This window comes from Maniola hyperantus, chromosome 15, assembly GCF_902806685.2.
Source record: "Maniola hyperantus chromosome 15, iAphHyp1.2, whole genome shotgun sequence".
NCBI lineage: Eukaryota > Metazoa > Arthropoda > Insecta > Lepidoptera > Nymphalidae > Maniola > Maniola hyperantus.
The window spans coordinates 3,963,603-3,975,644 of record NC_048550.1 but is presented as its reverse complement, the minus strand read 5'-3'; the positions used below and the strand labels follow the sequence as shown (position 1 = coordinate 3,975,644).

The window sequence follows — 12,042 nt, the reverse complement described above, 5'->3', positions numbered from 1 at the left end:
TTAAAAACCTACTATATTTTACTTGTTTTGTTATTGGCTCGTAACCACCCTACCGGCAGCTAGTAGAATTCAAGTCATCTAGAATAATAGACGTCATAGTATGACTAGTAGCCCCCAAGCGATTTAGCGTTCCGGTACGATGCCGTGTAGAAACCAAAGGTTTAATAAAAACCGCAATACTCCTTCCAGGTTAGCCCGCTTCCATCGTCCATTCCATGCATCATCACTTACCACCAGATACGGGTAAGATTGCAGTCAAGGGCTAACTTGTAGTGGAATTTAAAAAAAACTTCTGGCTTTTTGAACATCACAAAAATTTTCTCTTAATATCCTACCAGTTCAATGGAATCTGTCATTAATCATTATTCTCGTATGGATGGAACAAGTAAAATTACAAAAGATTATAGAGAAATATATTCCTTTGCGCAGGTCCGAAGTGTCGCAGATAATACAAGAAAGGAACACAATGCTCGGATCAATGAGGGAACATTGCACAAGGATGGAGTCCCAGCTTCGTGCCACAAAGGTGACCTTATATTATTTTATTGTTTTTGAAGATGGTGACAGTGTGCTTACAAAAATGATTCCTATTTTCATATTCATGTACATAGACATGTATAGTCCGCGACAGGTTGAGATGGCAATCGGGGTATGAGGGAGGGGGGGGGGGCGCACCTGCACGTCACGCGCGCGCAACCCTCGACCTGTCGTACCATATACAAATTTTTGTTATTACATATGTACGTTAACGCAAAAAAATTGTAGAGCATTGTCTCTGTCGTTGGGACCGACAAAGCGTTATACTTATAACGTTTCACTCTTCAAAGCCAAAGGTCTATGTACATTACTTTCTGCTGCGTACTCTATGTACTATGAACATTCTTTTTTATTTTTAGAATGAGCTTGAGGAAGAAAAACAAAAGGCTGAAGTTTTATTAGTTGAGACACCACAAATCAAAAGTAAGTATACAAAACAATAAACTGAAATGTAAACTCTAAACAAATTATTTTACGTATGAATTCTGTGTTCTTACAGAAAAACTCACGGATACGGAGGAAAAATCTAAAGTACTCGATGAGAAATTCCAAAAGTTAAAAGGAGCTTACACACAGTTGAGGGAAGAACATATTGCATTGATAAGACAGGTCAGGATGAAATGAAATAGTTTATTTGTATGAATATAACCAACCAACCAATTAACCAATAACTTGATAAACCAATAACTTTTTTTAAATCCATTAACATTATTATGGTTTAGTCAAAGCGACGTCGTATTCCTTATTGATGAAGGTCGTGACCCCTTTCCATAAATGCCATAATGGTAGGATCTTCTCTTGGGACAATAATGCGGCATACAACTCGACTAAGAGAAAAACCAGCCAAGTGTGAGTCGGGATTTTAATAAACTAAATCCACACGAATGAAGTCGCGGGCATCAGCTAGTTAATAATATAACTAAAATTACAAGATTTTTGTTTTAGAAAGCGGAGGTTGACAAATTGTCTGCAAGTTTGCGAGCCGCCGCGGCCCAACATGAAAGTGCTAAAACTGCGTTGCAACAACAACTGAACGATCGGACGAAGTAAGTCAAATCTTTTCGAAAAATATTTTAAAGTAGTCTTTACCTGTAAATTATAGCTTGTTGTGTACAATTTTTGGATTTATTATTTACTAGATTATCCCAGCGACTTCGTCCGCGTGGACTACACAAATTTCAAACCCCTATTTTACTCCCTTAGGAGTTGAATTTAAAGAATCCTTTCTTAGAGGACGTCTGTCATATAGCTATCCTGCATACCCAGCCCTGATCCGTCCAGTAGTTTAAGCTGTGCGTAGTTTGACTGGCTTGACTTCCTGACTGACTGACAGTTAGCTTTTCTTTTTATATATATTGACTAATTTGGCTGTTGTTATATGCTATTATATTTGTCTATTATCTAGGCATGTCGAACTGCTCCAACAAAGCGCATCCTCAAGTGAAGAAATAGAAGCGTACAAAAATGAGATATCACACCTCCGAAGTGATCTAGAACAGTCTAGGCTCAAAGAAGCAGAGTTAGAATCCCTCAAAGCATCAATTGAAACTTTAGAAATTGAGCATAAGACAGCTACCACTGAACAACAAGAGAAACTTACAGTTTTAGTAAGCGATCTGAAAGAGGCGAAAGAAAGTATTGAAAAATTAAAAGCAGAAGTAACAGATAAAGATAGTGAGTTAAATAAAGTAAAGGAGGAATTAGTAGGACTTAGAGCTAAGAGCACTGATGAGTACAAAAAAGTGATAGAAGAGAAAGAAGATGCCCTTAAACAGTTATCTGAACTGAAACAGCGATATGAACAGGAAAAGGAGGTGAGTTATCTTTTGAAAATTCTCCATACAATATGCTTGTAATGTTCAAATTAACAATAGCATGTCAATATTGCATCCTATCTTTTACTAACTAATATAGAAAGGGTGAAAAGCAGCTTTTTGGTAACAAAAAATTTGGCTCATTAAAATGTAAGCATGACCATAATAACAAAATAATCCACATCTATAGTAATATCAGATCTCAGGCTGAGATCTATAGAGCGTACTTTGACTATGCTCAGACTTTACTTTAGAGTTAAAACGAGACAGATTTATGTGAGAAGCATACATCACAAGTCACTGAGCAAGTTAAAGTCCGCTCTATAAATCTTAGCCTAAGTTTCATAGTAATGAATAATTGTTTCTATTAGGAATATGTGAGTAACACTAATATGTTAGAGGGTGATTTGAATACTTTGCAAACTAAATTGACTGATGCACAAAATAGTTTTGAATCACAATGTCAGGAATTAAAAGAGGAGTTGTCTTTAAAAAACGAGAAATTTGAAAATATTCTAAATGAGAAAAATAATGAAATAAAGGAAGCTCTTGAAAAACTTATTTTATTACAAAATGAAATAAAAAATATTGAAAATAGCAAAGAACAACTTATTCAAGAGCAGTCCAACGAAATAAATGAGCTTAAACAAAAAATTAACGAATTTCTCCAAGAAAAGGAACAGTTAGAAATACTTATACAGGGATATGTAGAACAAATTAAGAAACTAGATACAAAGGTGCGACAAGAACAGGAAAATAGAATAGAATTACAGGTTTCACTGTCTCAAAAAGCTCTGGAATGTCGGACCATGATTGTAGACAAACAGGTTTGTTTTAAAAGTAATATAAGTCTTATACACTAACGATAAAAAATCTATTCGGTTATGATATATTTATTTTATTTTATCAGGAACTTGAAAAATCTATAATGGAATGGCAAAGCAAAAACATTGATTTGACTGTTGAGTTAGACAAAGTTTACAAAGAAAAACGAGATAATGAAAACGAGTTGAAACTTGAAATAGAAAATTTGAAAACTGACTATGCGAGATTGGAAGGTGATAAAGATGCTGAAACAAACATATGGTTAGATAAAATAGAAAGTGTAATATTAGAAAAAGATGAGGCTCTTAGTAAAGCACAAAATACTATTGATAATCTAATACCTAAAATTACTGAACTAGAACTACTAAAGGAAGACAATATTAGAACACACGTAAACATCGACAATTTACTTGTAGCTACCTCCGCGAAAGATAAAGAAATTCAGGTTAGACTAACAAGGGTGGCTGGTCGTTGTCGATTTGTCGCAAAGTAAAATAATAGGGTTTGGGCTAAGGTTGAATATGATTATTATGTGTGGGCACTTATTTAAAGATTAACTCCCGTCATTTGAGAAAAAGTATTGTCTCCAACATATTATGTCATTTATACGAAATGCTTTACTGTACGCGGCCACAAGTGATGAACATCGATCTTTAGCAGGAGACAGCAGATTTCTCTGTCGTTGAGACCCACGAAGCGTCATATAGGTATGAGTGACAACGCTCTACAAAGGTGAAATGTCATTCTAAAGACCGGTGTTCATCACTTTCGGCCGCGTACTGTAGTTAATGTGTTAGTTAATGTTTTGCGGCGGGATTAGATGGTTTTCTTTATTAATTTCATTCTCGATGTTGCATCGATGGAGCACCATGGTTAAGCGTAAATTGTTTTTTCATTAATGTTTCATTGCTGATTTTGTACTGCTATCCTTCATTTATTGTCTTTAGGTGAATTCAGACTAAACGAGCAAATGCTCATTCAACCTTCTCTAGTAAATTCTCTTTCTATAAACATTTTGTTTATAGAAAGAGAATTTACATAACAATAAACTGTTTATACAGAGAGAAGTAGGCAGAGAAAATGTAATTTGCTCGTTCGTTTAAAACCCATGTTTTAATGGTAAATGTTAGAAGCATTTGACGATTCAAAAGTACTTGTAAAAGTTTAATTAAATAAAAAATATTTTTATTTTTTATTTTATTATAAAATAAACCGACTAATTGCGCCTTTGTGTTGCGTCCTTAGTTATAAATTCAATACATCCATAAATGTTTCTAATTATTTACCCTATACTTTTTGATATGTTCTTTTCTGATTTTCTTGTTAATTGTTACTAAATTTGTTAATAGTTACTAAATTAATTTGTTATGTCAAAGCCTTTTTGTATTGTTTCATTGATTGTGCATCGTCAATAATTAATTTCTAATTTTCTTATCTTATTTGCATGTAACTCTAACGGCATGTTTTACTTTCCAACTGCGCTCTGCCTCTATAATTCTACAAAATTTCGCATGCCGATCTCCGTCTGGGCGATAATTTCTGCTTTGGACTGTCAACTTCAATGGCATTACGTTAAGTATACCTTACTTCTTGGCATCACGATAGTTAACTGAAGCTAGATTACAACATACGGAGAGCGAAAGATTGAACGCAGAGTGTGAATTACAGGATTTGTTGCAACAAAACACAGTCCTTGAGGCCGACATGGCGTCGCTCAGAATACAGTTGGACGAAGCGAATGCACTTATCAAAAAACGTAAGTATTCGTTCCAAATTCAATTAAAAGAGTATAAAAATTTTAACAAAGTGACTTAACATATTTTATGCACATATACATTTTTTATTTTTTTAAAGAATATTAGCCAAGTTAATAGCTGACTAATATTCCCCTTTCCCCTCCAATTAAGCGTAAAGCTTGTGCTAGGAGTAGGTACGACAATAGTGCAACGGGCGGGATTTGAACCGGCCACCTTTCGGTTTTCAGTCCACTCCTTTACCCGTTGAGCTATTGAGGCTTATTTTTTAAGGTGGTTTGATACATCCAGCCGCGAAAATTCAAATATTAGTTAGTTTTTCGAAAATAGTAGACTAATCATACATCGAAGGCTTATGGTAATGAGTATTGCGGGCATAACATATATGCATCTACATGTTTTTCCATAAAAACTTTGAATGAAATGTCAAAAATACTCATTTACTTCATATTCGTGCAAATCTGGGAAAATTCAGAAAATTATCTTTCAGGAACAACAATGAAATTTGTAATAAAATAATCCATTTCTTACGTTCCATATCCAGAATCTTGGAAATTGGTGGCATGTGCCGGCGAAAGTGCCTTGGAAGTAGTGAATGAAGCGTTATCTACTTTCGAGCATTCCAACGCGCAGGATGCCAACAAGCTCGCAGCACAGCTGGCTACCAAGGCGTTTGAGGAGCTCGCCAGAAAGGACCAGGTAATAACATTGTAGATCAAGTTTTTCTGCGTTTTAATTGTAATTTTATTTAAATAGTTAAATCTTAAGAAAATCTTCAATGCTCAGCAGCTCGGTGACTGTCATTCAGAGTTATGCACTGAGTTAGCGAATAAGGAGGCTGACTGATCTATCAATCTACTCCAGCTCAAACTACTGGATTAATCGGGCTGATGCAGCTAGCTATTACGACGTAGACATCCGCTAAGAAAGGATGCTCGCGACTTCATCCGCGTGGACTACGCAAATTTCAAACCCTTATTCCACTTCCTTAGGAGTTGAATTTTCAAAAATCCTTTCTTAGCGGATGGCTACGTCATAATAGCTATCTGCATGCCAAATTTCAGCCCGATCCGTCCAGTAGTTTGAGCTGTGCGTTGATAGATCAGTCAGTCAGTCAGTCAGTCACCTTTTCCTTTTATATATTTAGATTCACTCCCAGAAACTCGTGAACATGTGCAAGCTGTGCTCGTACTACCACTCGTGGACACATCCACATCATGTTCTCATGATGCGGGATGCGTGCAAGGTTTGTGCGCGTGCGCAAGATCTGCCTTTAATGTTGTCCGTTCATCGCTTTATGATAGGGTTATCATTTCAGATCGAGGGCAACGAGGAGCTAGTGGCCAAGTCCTCAATATTGGCAGCTCACAATGCAGCACAACTGGCCGCGTATGTCGCCGATCTCTCCAATATATCCACCGATTTGGAACTTTCAGACAGTAAGTAAAAAATATAAAACTGTAAAAAAATATAAATACTAAAACACATTAAAAATAAAAATCGGTCAAGTGCCTGTCGTACTCGCACACGAAGGGTTCCGTACCATCGTACAAGAAATAACACTTTTGATTTATCTCAATATTCATTACGGCCATTTTTAAATTTTTATTTCTTGTTGTTATAGCGGCAATAGAAATACACATTCTTTGAAAAGTTCAACTCTCTACCTATTACGTAATAGGGTCCCCTTTAGGTTGGCACCCTTCCGGTACGGACCCCTAAAAATTAGTAGGTATATACTTTCATAGAACAAATAGGTGTAGGACGGCTTCGCGTTCAACAAATTCGCGTAATTTGTGGAATTAAAAAGAGAGGTAAAATTTTTTTTTAAACTAACATTATTTTACTGATTTTGAAAATTTCCTTTTTTGGCGTTAAGTCAAATACTACTTTTTGCAGTTAACTGCCGTTTTACGTGTTGGATTACAACTTGGCTCAACAATACTTACTTTTCAGAGTTGAACAACGAATGCCGAAGTATGCTCACATCAACAAAGCAATGCCTCGAGACTATAACGGGCGGTAGCTTGGACCGCGCGTCGTGTATGGAGGCGCGCGTGAACGTGCAAAGTGTCGCGCGCACTGCGGCGGCCGCGGACCGCCTCGCGAGCGGCACGCGCAGTGTGGACGACGAGCTCGCTGACATGGACAGCGCGATCGAAGACGCGGCCAGCCAGATCGAGGTATAACTATATCATTTTTAGGGTTCTGTACCTCAAAAGGAAAAACGGAACCCTTATAGGATCACTTTGTTGTCTGTCTGTCTGTCTGTCCGTCTGTCAGTCTGTCAAGAAACCTACAGGGTACTTCCCGTTGACCTAAAATGACGAAATTTGGCAGGTAGGTAGGTCTTATAGCAGACATTGGGGGAAAAATCTGAAAACCGTGAATTTGTGGTTACATCACACAAAAAAAATTAAATTGTGGTCATGAACAAATATTGCTATTTTCAACTTTCGAAGTAAGATAACTATATCAAGTGGGGTATCATATGAAAGGGCTTCACTTGTGCATTCTACGTATTTTGCATAAAAAAAAAAATTACTAGCGATCTTCGAAACAGAAGCATCAACTTCATCCTTCTTGTCAGTAATTTTTTCAACAATCTCGAGTACATTCCTAACCTTATACATGAGTACATTATTTGGTCAACAGAGTTTGTTAGCGGCCAGCCGGGCGGGCGACTCCGGTGTGAAGCTAGAAGTGAATGAGAAGATTCTAGACGCTTGCACGACTCTGATGGGCGCAGTCAAGCTGCTGGTGCAGGAGTCCCGCAAGCTGCAGAACGAGCTCGGCGACCCCAAGACTCGCCAGAAGATGTACCGCAGAAACCCGCAGTGGTCTGAGGGACTCATATCTGCGTCCAAGGCTGTGGTGTTCGCTGCCAAGCTATTGGTGTAAGTATAGTTACACTTCTACAGATGGGTGCAGCTAAGCTGCTGGTACAAGAGTCGAGGAAGCTGCAGAACGAGCTCGGCGACCCCAAGACTCGCCATAAGAGGGACTTATATCTGCGTCCAAAGCTGATGTGTTCGCTGCGAAGCCATTAGTTGATGAGTTTAATTTAGTACTACTACCTACTTTATATTAGTAGTAATATAGTTCTCCGTTATAATCTCAAAAGTGTGTGAAGTCTACCAATCCGCACTTGGCCAGTGTGGTTGACTATGACCCCATTCTAAGAAAAGAACCCTGCTCAATAGTGAACCGGAGATGAGGATGCAGTTATTTGGTGAAGTTACAACCGCAGTTGTTGTGCAGGTCGTCTGCGGACGAGGCGGTGGGCGCGGCGGGGCGCGTGGAGGGCGTGTCGGCGGCCGCGCACGAGGTGGCGGGCAGCACGGCGCAGCTGGTGGCGGCGTCGCGAGCGCGCGCGCCGCCCGCTGCGCCCGCGCTGGCCCGCCTGACGGCCGCATCGCGCGCCGTGGCCGCCGCCACCGGCGCCGTGGTAGCCGCCGTGCGTGGCGCCTCCGCGCTCGTCAGGGACCAAGGTGAGTGACACAACTCGCACGCTCAGCTTGATTCAGAGGTAAAGCATTCCGAACCAGTTGTATTTAGATGCATTTGACAATTCAAAAGTGTACAAGTTTAATTGAATAAATAGTATTTTCTATTCATATAAGACATAGTATGTAGCAGACACGTAGGTACTTACCGTTGTTCTATCCATATATCCAAATCGATTTTATCAACAAAAAAAAATTGCAAGATCTTAAAGAATATTTTTTATTTATTTATTTATTTTTATTTAGACAAAACGAAAAGTGAACAATTTACACCACACTTTTAGACCAAAGCACTAGATAAAAAGCAGAGACTGGTGTTGGCAGTTTGCAGCCTATGACATGCATATGACATGACAGATATTTGAGTGGGCTATGTCATCCGTTTCACGTCATCTAAACTTTAGTTGCAGAACCCCGTAAAGATTCCGTAGTTACAGTAAAGTATTATCGTGCGCTAAGCTAGCTATGTATAAACAGAAGCGCTGGACACGTCCGCGCTGTCGCTCACGGCCACGCGGCGCCTGGAGATGGACAGTAAAGTGCGCGCGCTGGAGCTGGAGAGCGCGCTGGAGGCAGAACGCGCCAAGCTGGCGGCGCTAAGGAAGCGGCACTACCACCTCGCGCAGCTGCAGGAGGTAATGCCGTCGATTCTGATGTTTTTCTCTTGACTAAATTTAGAGTATCTGCATCCTTTTCTTTTTAATATTGCTAAAAAAGGACGAAAAATGAATTTTAAATTTGTTTAAACGGCTCACGACTGGCTACCTGAAGTCACGAGATTTGACAGTTCTAAATTAAATTAAACTAGTCTGTGCTTTTCTTATACTAAGAAAATAATGTGAACGCTCTAAAATTTAGGTGCGTTCAGAATCAGTACCAATGTAACCTACGCTTCACATTAATTTCAAGTCTTATGGTCTAATCTAAGATCCCACTTTTCGACCTTCAGTGATCCTTAACCAGATAAAACTGATTTGACTGGAGACTGGTCGAGAAATTATCCTTTTTCTTCGGGAATATTACGAAAAGGATGACGTTACTATTAAATTACATACAACTTTACCCCTTTAAAGACATACCGAGACGGTCAAGCGGCTTGACGTCAAGCACGTAGATTTGTATTGCTTGATCAAGCCGCTTGATGCGCCCGTCAAGCGGCTTGATCAAGCGAATGGCACTTTTCTTATATCTTAAACAGTGTCCGAACGTCGCAGCAAACAAAAATATAAAATCGCATCAATCATGCGTCAATGACTTTTCAAGCAAATTTTGTAAACGGTCAAAATGTTTGACTCGAGCAAAAATCTACGTGCTTGAAGCCCTTAAAGGTCTTCAATCCAAATTGTGCATGTACACAAATATTTATATTGCTTTTGATTTCTGTTTCAGAACGGCAATGTAACTAACGGCGAAGAGTGAAGCAGGCAATGGGTAGCCACTACACAACATTTTATACTTGACATACTATAAACCACACATCCTTCACTGTAGCTGTCGTTGCACGAGATTTATCATATTTTTCAACAGAATTAGCCACATTATTAGTAACAAAATGTATGCAAGTGTCATACACCCGCACTCAGAGTCGTTAATCTTTACTTTAGATGGAGTTAGCATGGACAGATTTATGTGAGATTTAGATAGAGTGCGGCTGTAAGACAACATTTTAATTGAGAATCTTCATCTCTACAGCTAGGTTGAACAGATTGTAACAGTTTATTTTGTCATAACGATCATTCTAAAACTGCATTTAAATTTTATACAACGAACATTAAAAAAAAATTATATCAAAATTGCTCATTTTTATTATCTAAGAGAGATAAACGTCTTCCATTCAGGAATTTGCGAGTAGATTCGAAATAGAAAAGTAACGAAGTGTTAGATCATAGAGGATACAATTGGACGTGAATAGTTTTCTGCGCAGGTACATTATAGGCGTATCTCATAAAAGTGGTAGTACTGTACCGTAATTCGGTTAGTTTATGCGTCTAAATATCTTTTTGATTTGTAAAGGCAATTCCTTATAATTTTCATTTTAACACTGACATTTACAATATTAGGATACCAAATTAGACAATCTGTGTTACGAAATAATTATAAAATAAAATCGAGTGTTAAAATACTCGTAGGTATTTACACTTTACGCAGATGTTTTAGATAAGTCAATTTATATTCCATTCCAAGCGACTAACGAATACGTATTATTGGTATTCTGACTGAAATACACTAATAAAATATTTTACTTAATAATAATATATTAAATATCGTAAATTAATTAAATTTTTCAAAAGCTGGCTACTAGCAATAAATATGATCGCACATTTCATATTATGACGTCGCCAAGACCGCAATATTACGCGCTGAAAAATGCGGCTTTGTAACGATCAGTAAATGACATAAACCTCAGCTGATCTTTTCCACAACTTACTATACGAAAAGGATAGCGCTACTATAAGTGCTGTCGATTTAATTTAGTTTGCTTGTAAAACACAAGTAGCGTACGGAATAATAATAGTCGATGTGAGTATTAAGTTTGAGCAGTGGTAATTGACAGATATTAAGCTTTAAGAATAAGACTAAGCTATGCAAATAAACTTTACATTTACGTACATTCGTGTATATTTTATATTATTTATACTTATTAAACTAACTTTAAGGGCCCTACACATGTTTCTAACGGTCCATACGTATGAGATTTAAATTAGAGTACGATGGATATACATAACAAGTATAATAGTTGAACTTTACATACATATACAGTAGGTATACACTATATACACACATTTCAACTTATTTATTTAGTCTAAACTATCATGTTGGTGGCATTGAACATGTTTAGAGCCTCTAAAGTAAGTACCTATAGAGTTAATTAGGATTGGTATATAAGATACTACATAATAATTAATATTATGGTTTCACGCAAAATGACACCAACACAGACTCGGATTTAGGGTTCTGTAGTAATAATAATTGTAATACTGACGGAAAATTTATGAAATAATCATGTTATTATTTAAATAAATAATTAATAAACATCACTAATATCAATGTATTCTACCTATATTTATACGTGCAATAGTACAGATCGCACATTACAAGACAAGCCATATGGTACGTATTTTTAATTTTTTAGTACTAAAATTTCGTCATCGGCACGCATTTAGCAGCTTGTAAAATGCGCCGCTTGCGTACTGTAGTGTGCGAACTTCTTTATTGAGTGATGATTGACTTAAAATGAATTTTGTATTTCTGTAAGTGATTTATAATATTTGTATAAAATATGATCTATTATGCAGTTTACTAATAAAATATCTAAACAAATATCGTCTTTCAATTCGAAGATTTAAGAGAAAGAAAGAGTAAAGAAAAGGATGTTTCCATGAAGCGGAGATGAGTAATGAGACGTGCAAGAAAAGACAACAATAAATTTTAGCACATCATCTCTTAAGTCTGATTCAGATAAGTAGATAGGTACTTACCCACCATAGAAAACTACGAGCAGGTACAATACGCGGCCTAAAGTAATAAACATCGATATTTAGAAGGAGATAGCAGATTTGTAGAGCGTTGTCCCTGTCATTGAGACCGACAAAACATCATATAGGT

The 12,042-nt window shown here is 37.4% G+C and overlaps 1 protein-coding gene across 1 annotated transcript in view; it reads left to right on the top strand.

Moving 5' to 3' along the window:
* LOC117988719 (huntingtin-interacting protein 1-like) overlaps positions 1-11,751 on the top strand; it is a 37,253-nt gene extending 25,502 nt beyond the window's left edge. Inside the window, 13 exon segments of the mRNA XM_069503344.1 lie at positions 430-526; positions 897-960; positions 1,037-1,146; positions 1,483-1,583; positions 1,943-2,351; positions 4,845-4,932; positions 5,475-5,629; positions 6,249-6,369; positions 6,887-7,113; positions 7,586-7,827; positions 8,192-8,421; positions 8,914-9,071; positions 9,826-11,751. Coding sequence (XP_069359445.1) covers positions 430-526; positions 897-960; positions 1,037-1,146; positions 1,483-1,583; positions 1,943-2,351; positions 4,845-4,932; positions 5,475-5,629; positions 6,249-6,369; positions 6,887-7,113; positions 7,586-7,827; positions 8,192-8,421; positions 8,914-9,071; positions 9,826-9,855 — 2,032 coding nt within the window. The 3' untranslated portion in view covers positions 9,856-11,751.
* The last annotated feature ends 291 nt before the right edge of the window (positions 11,752-12,042 follow it).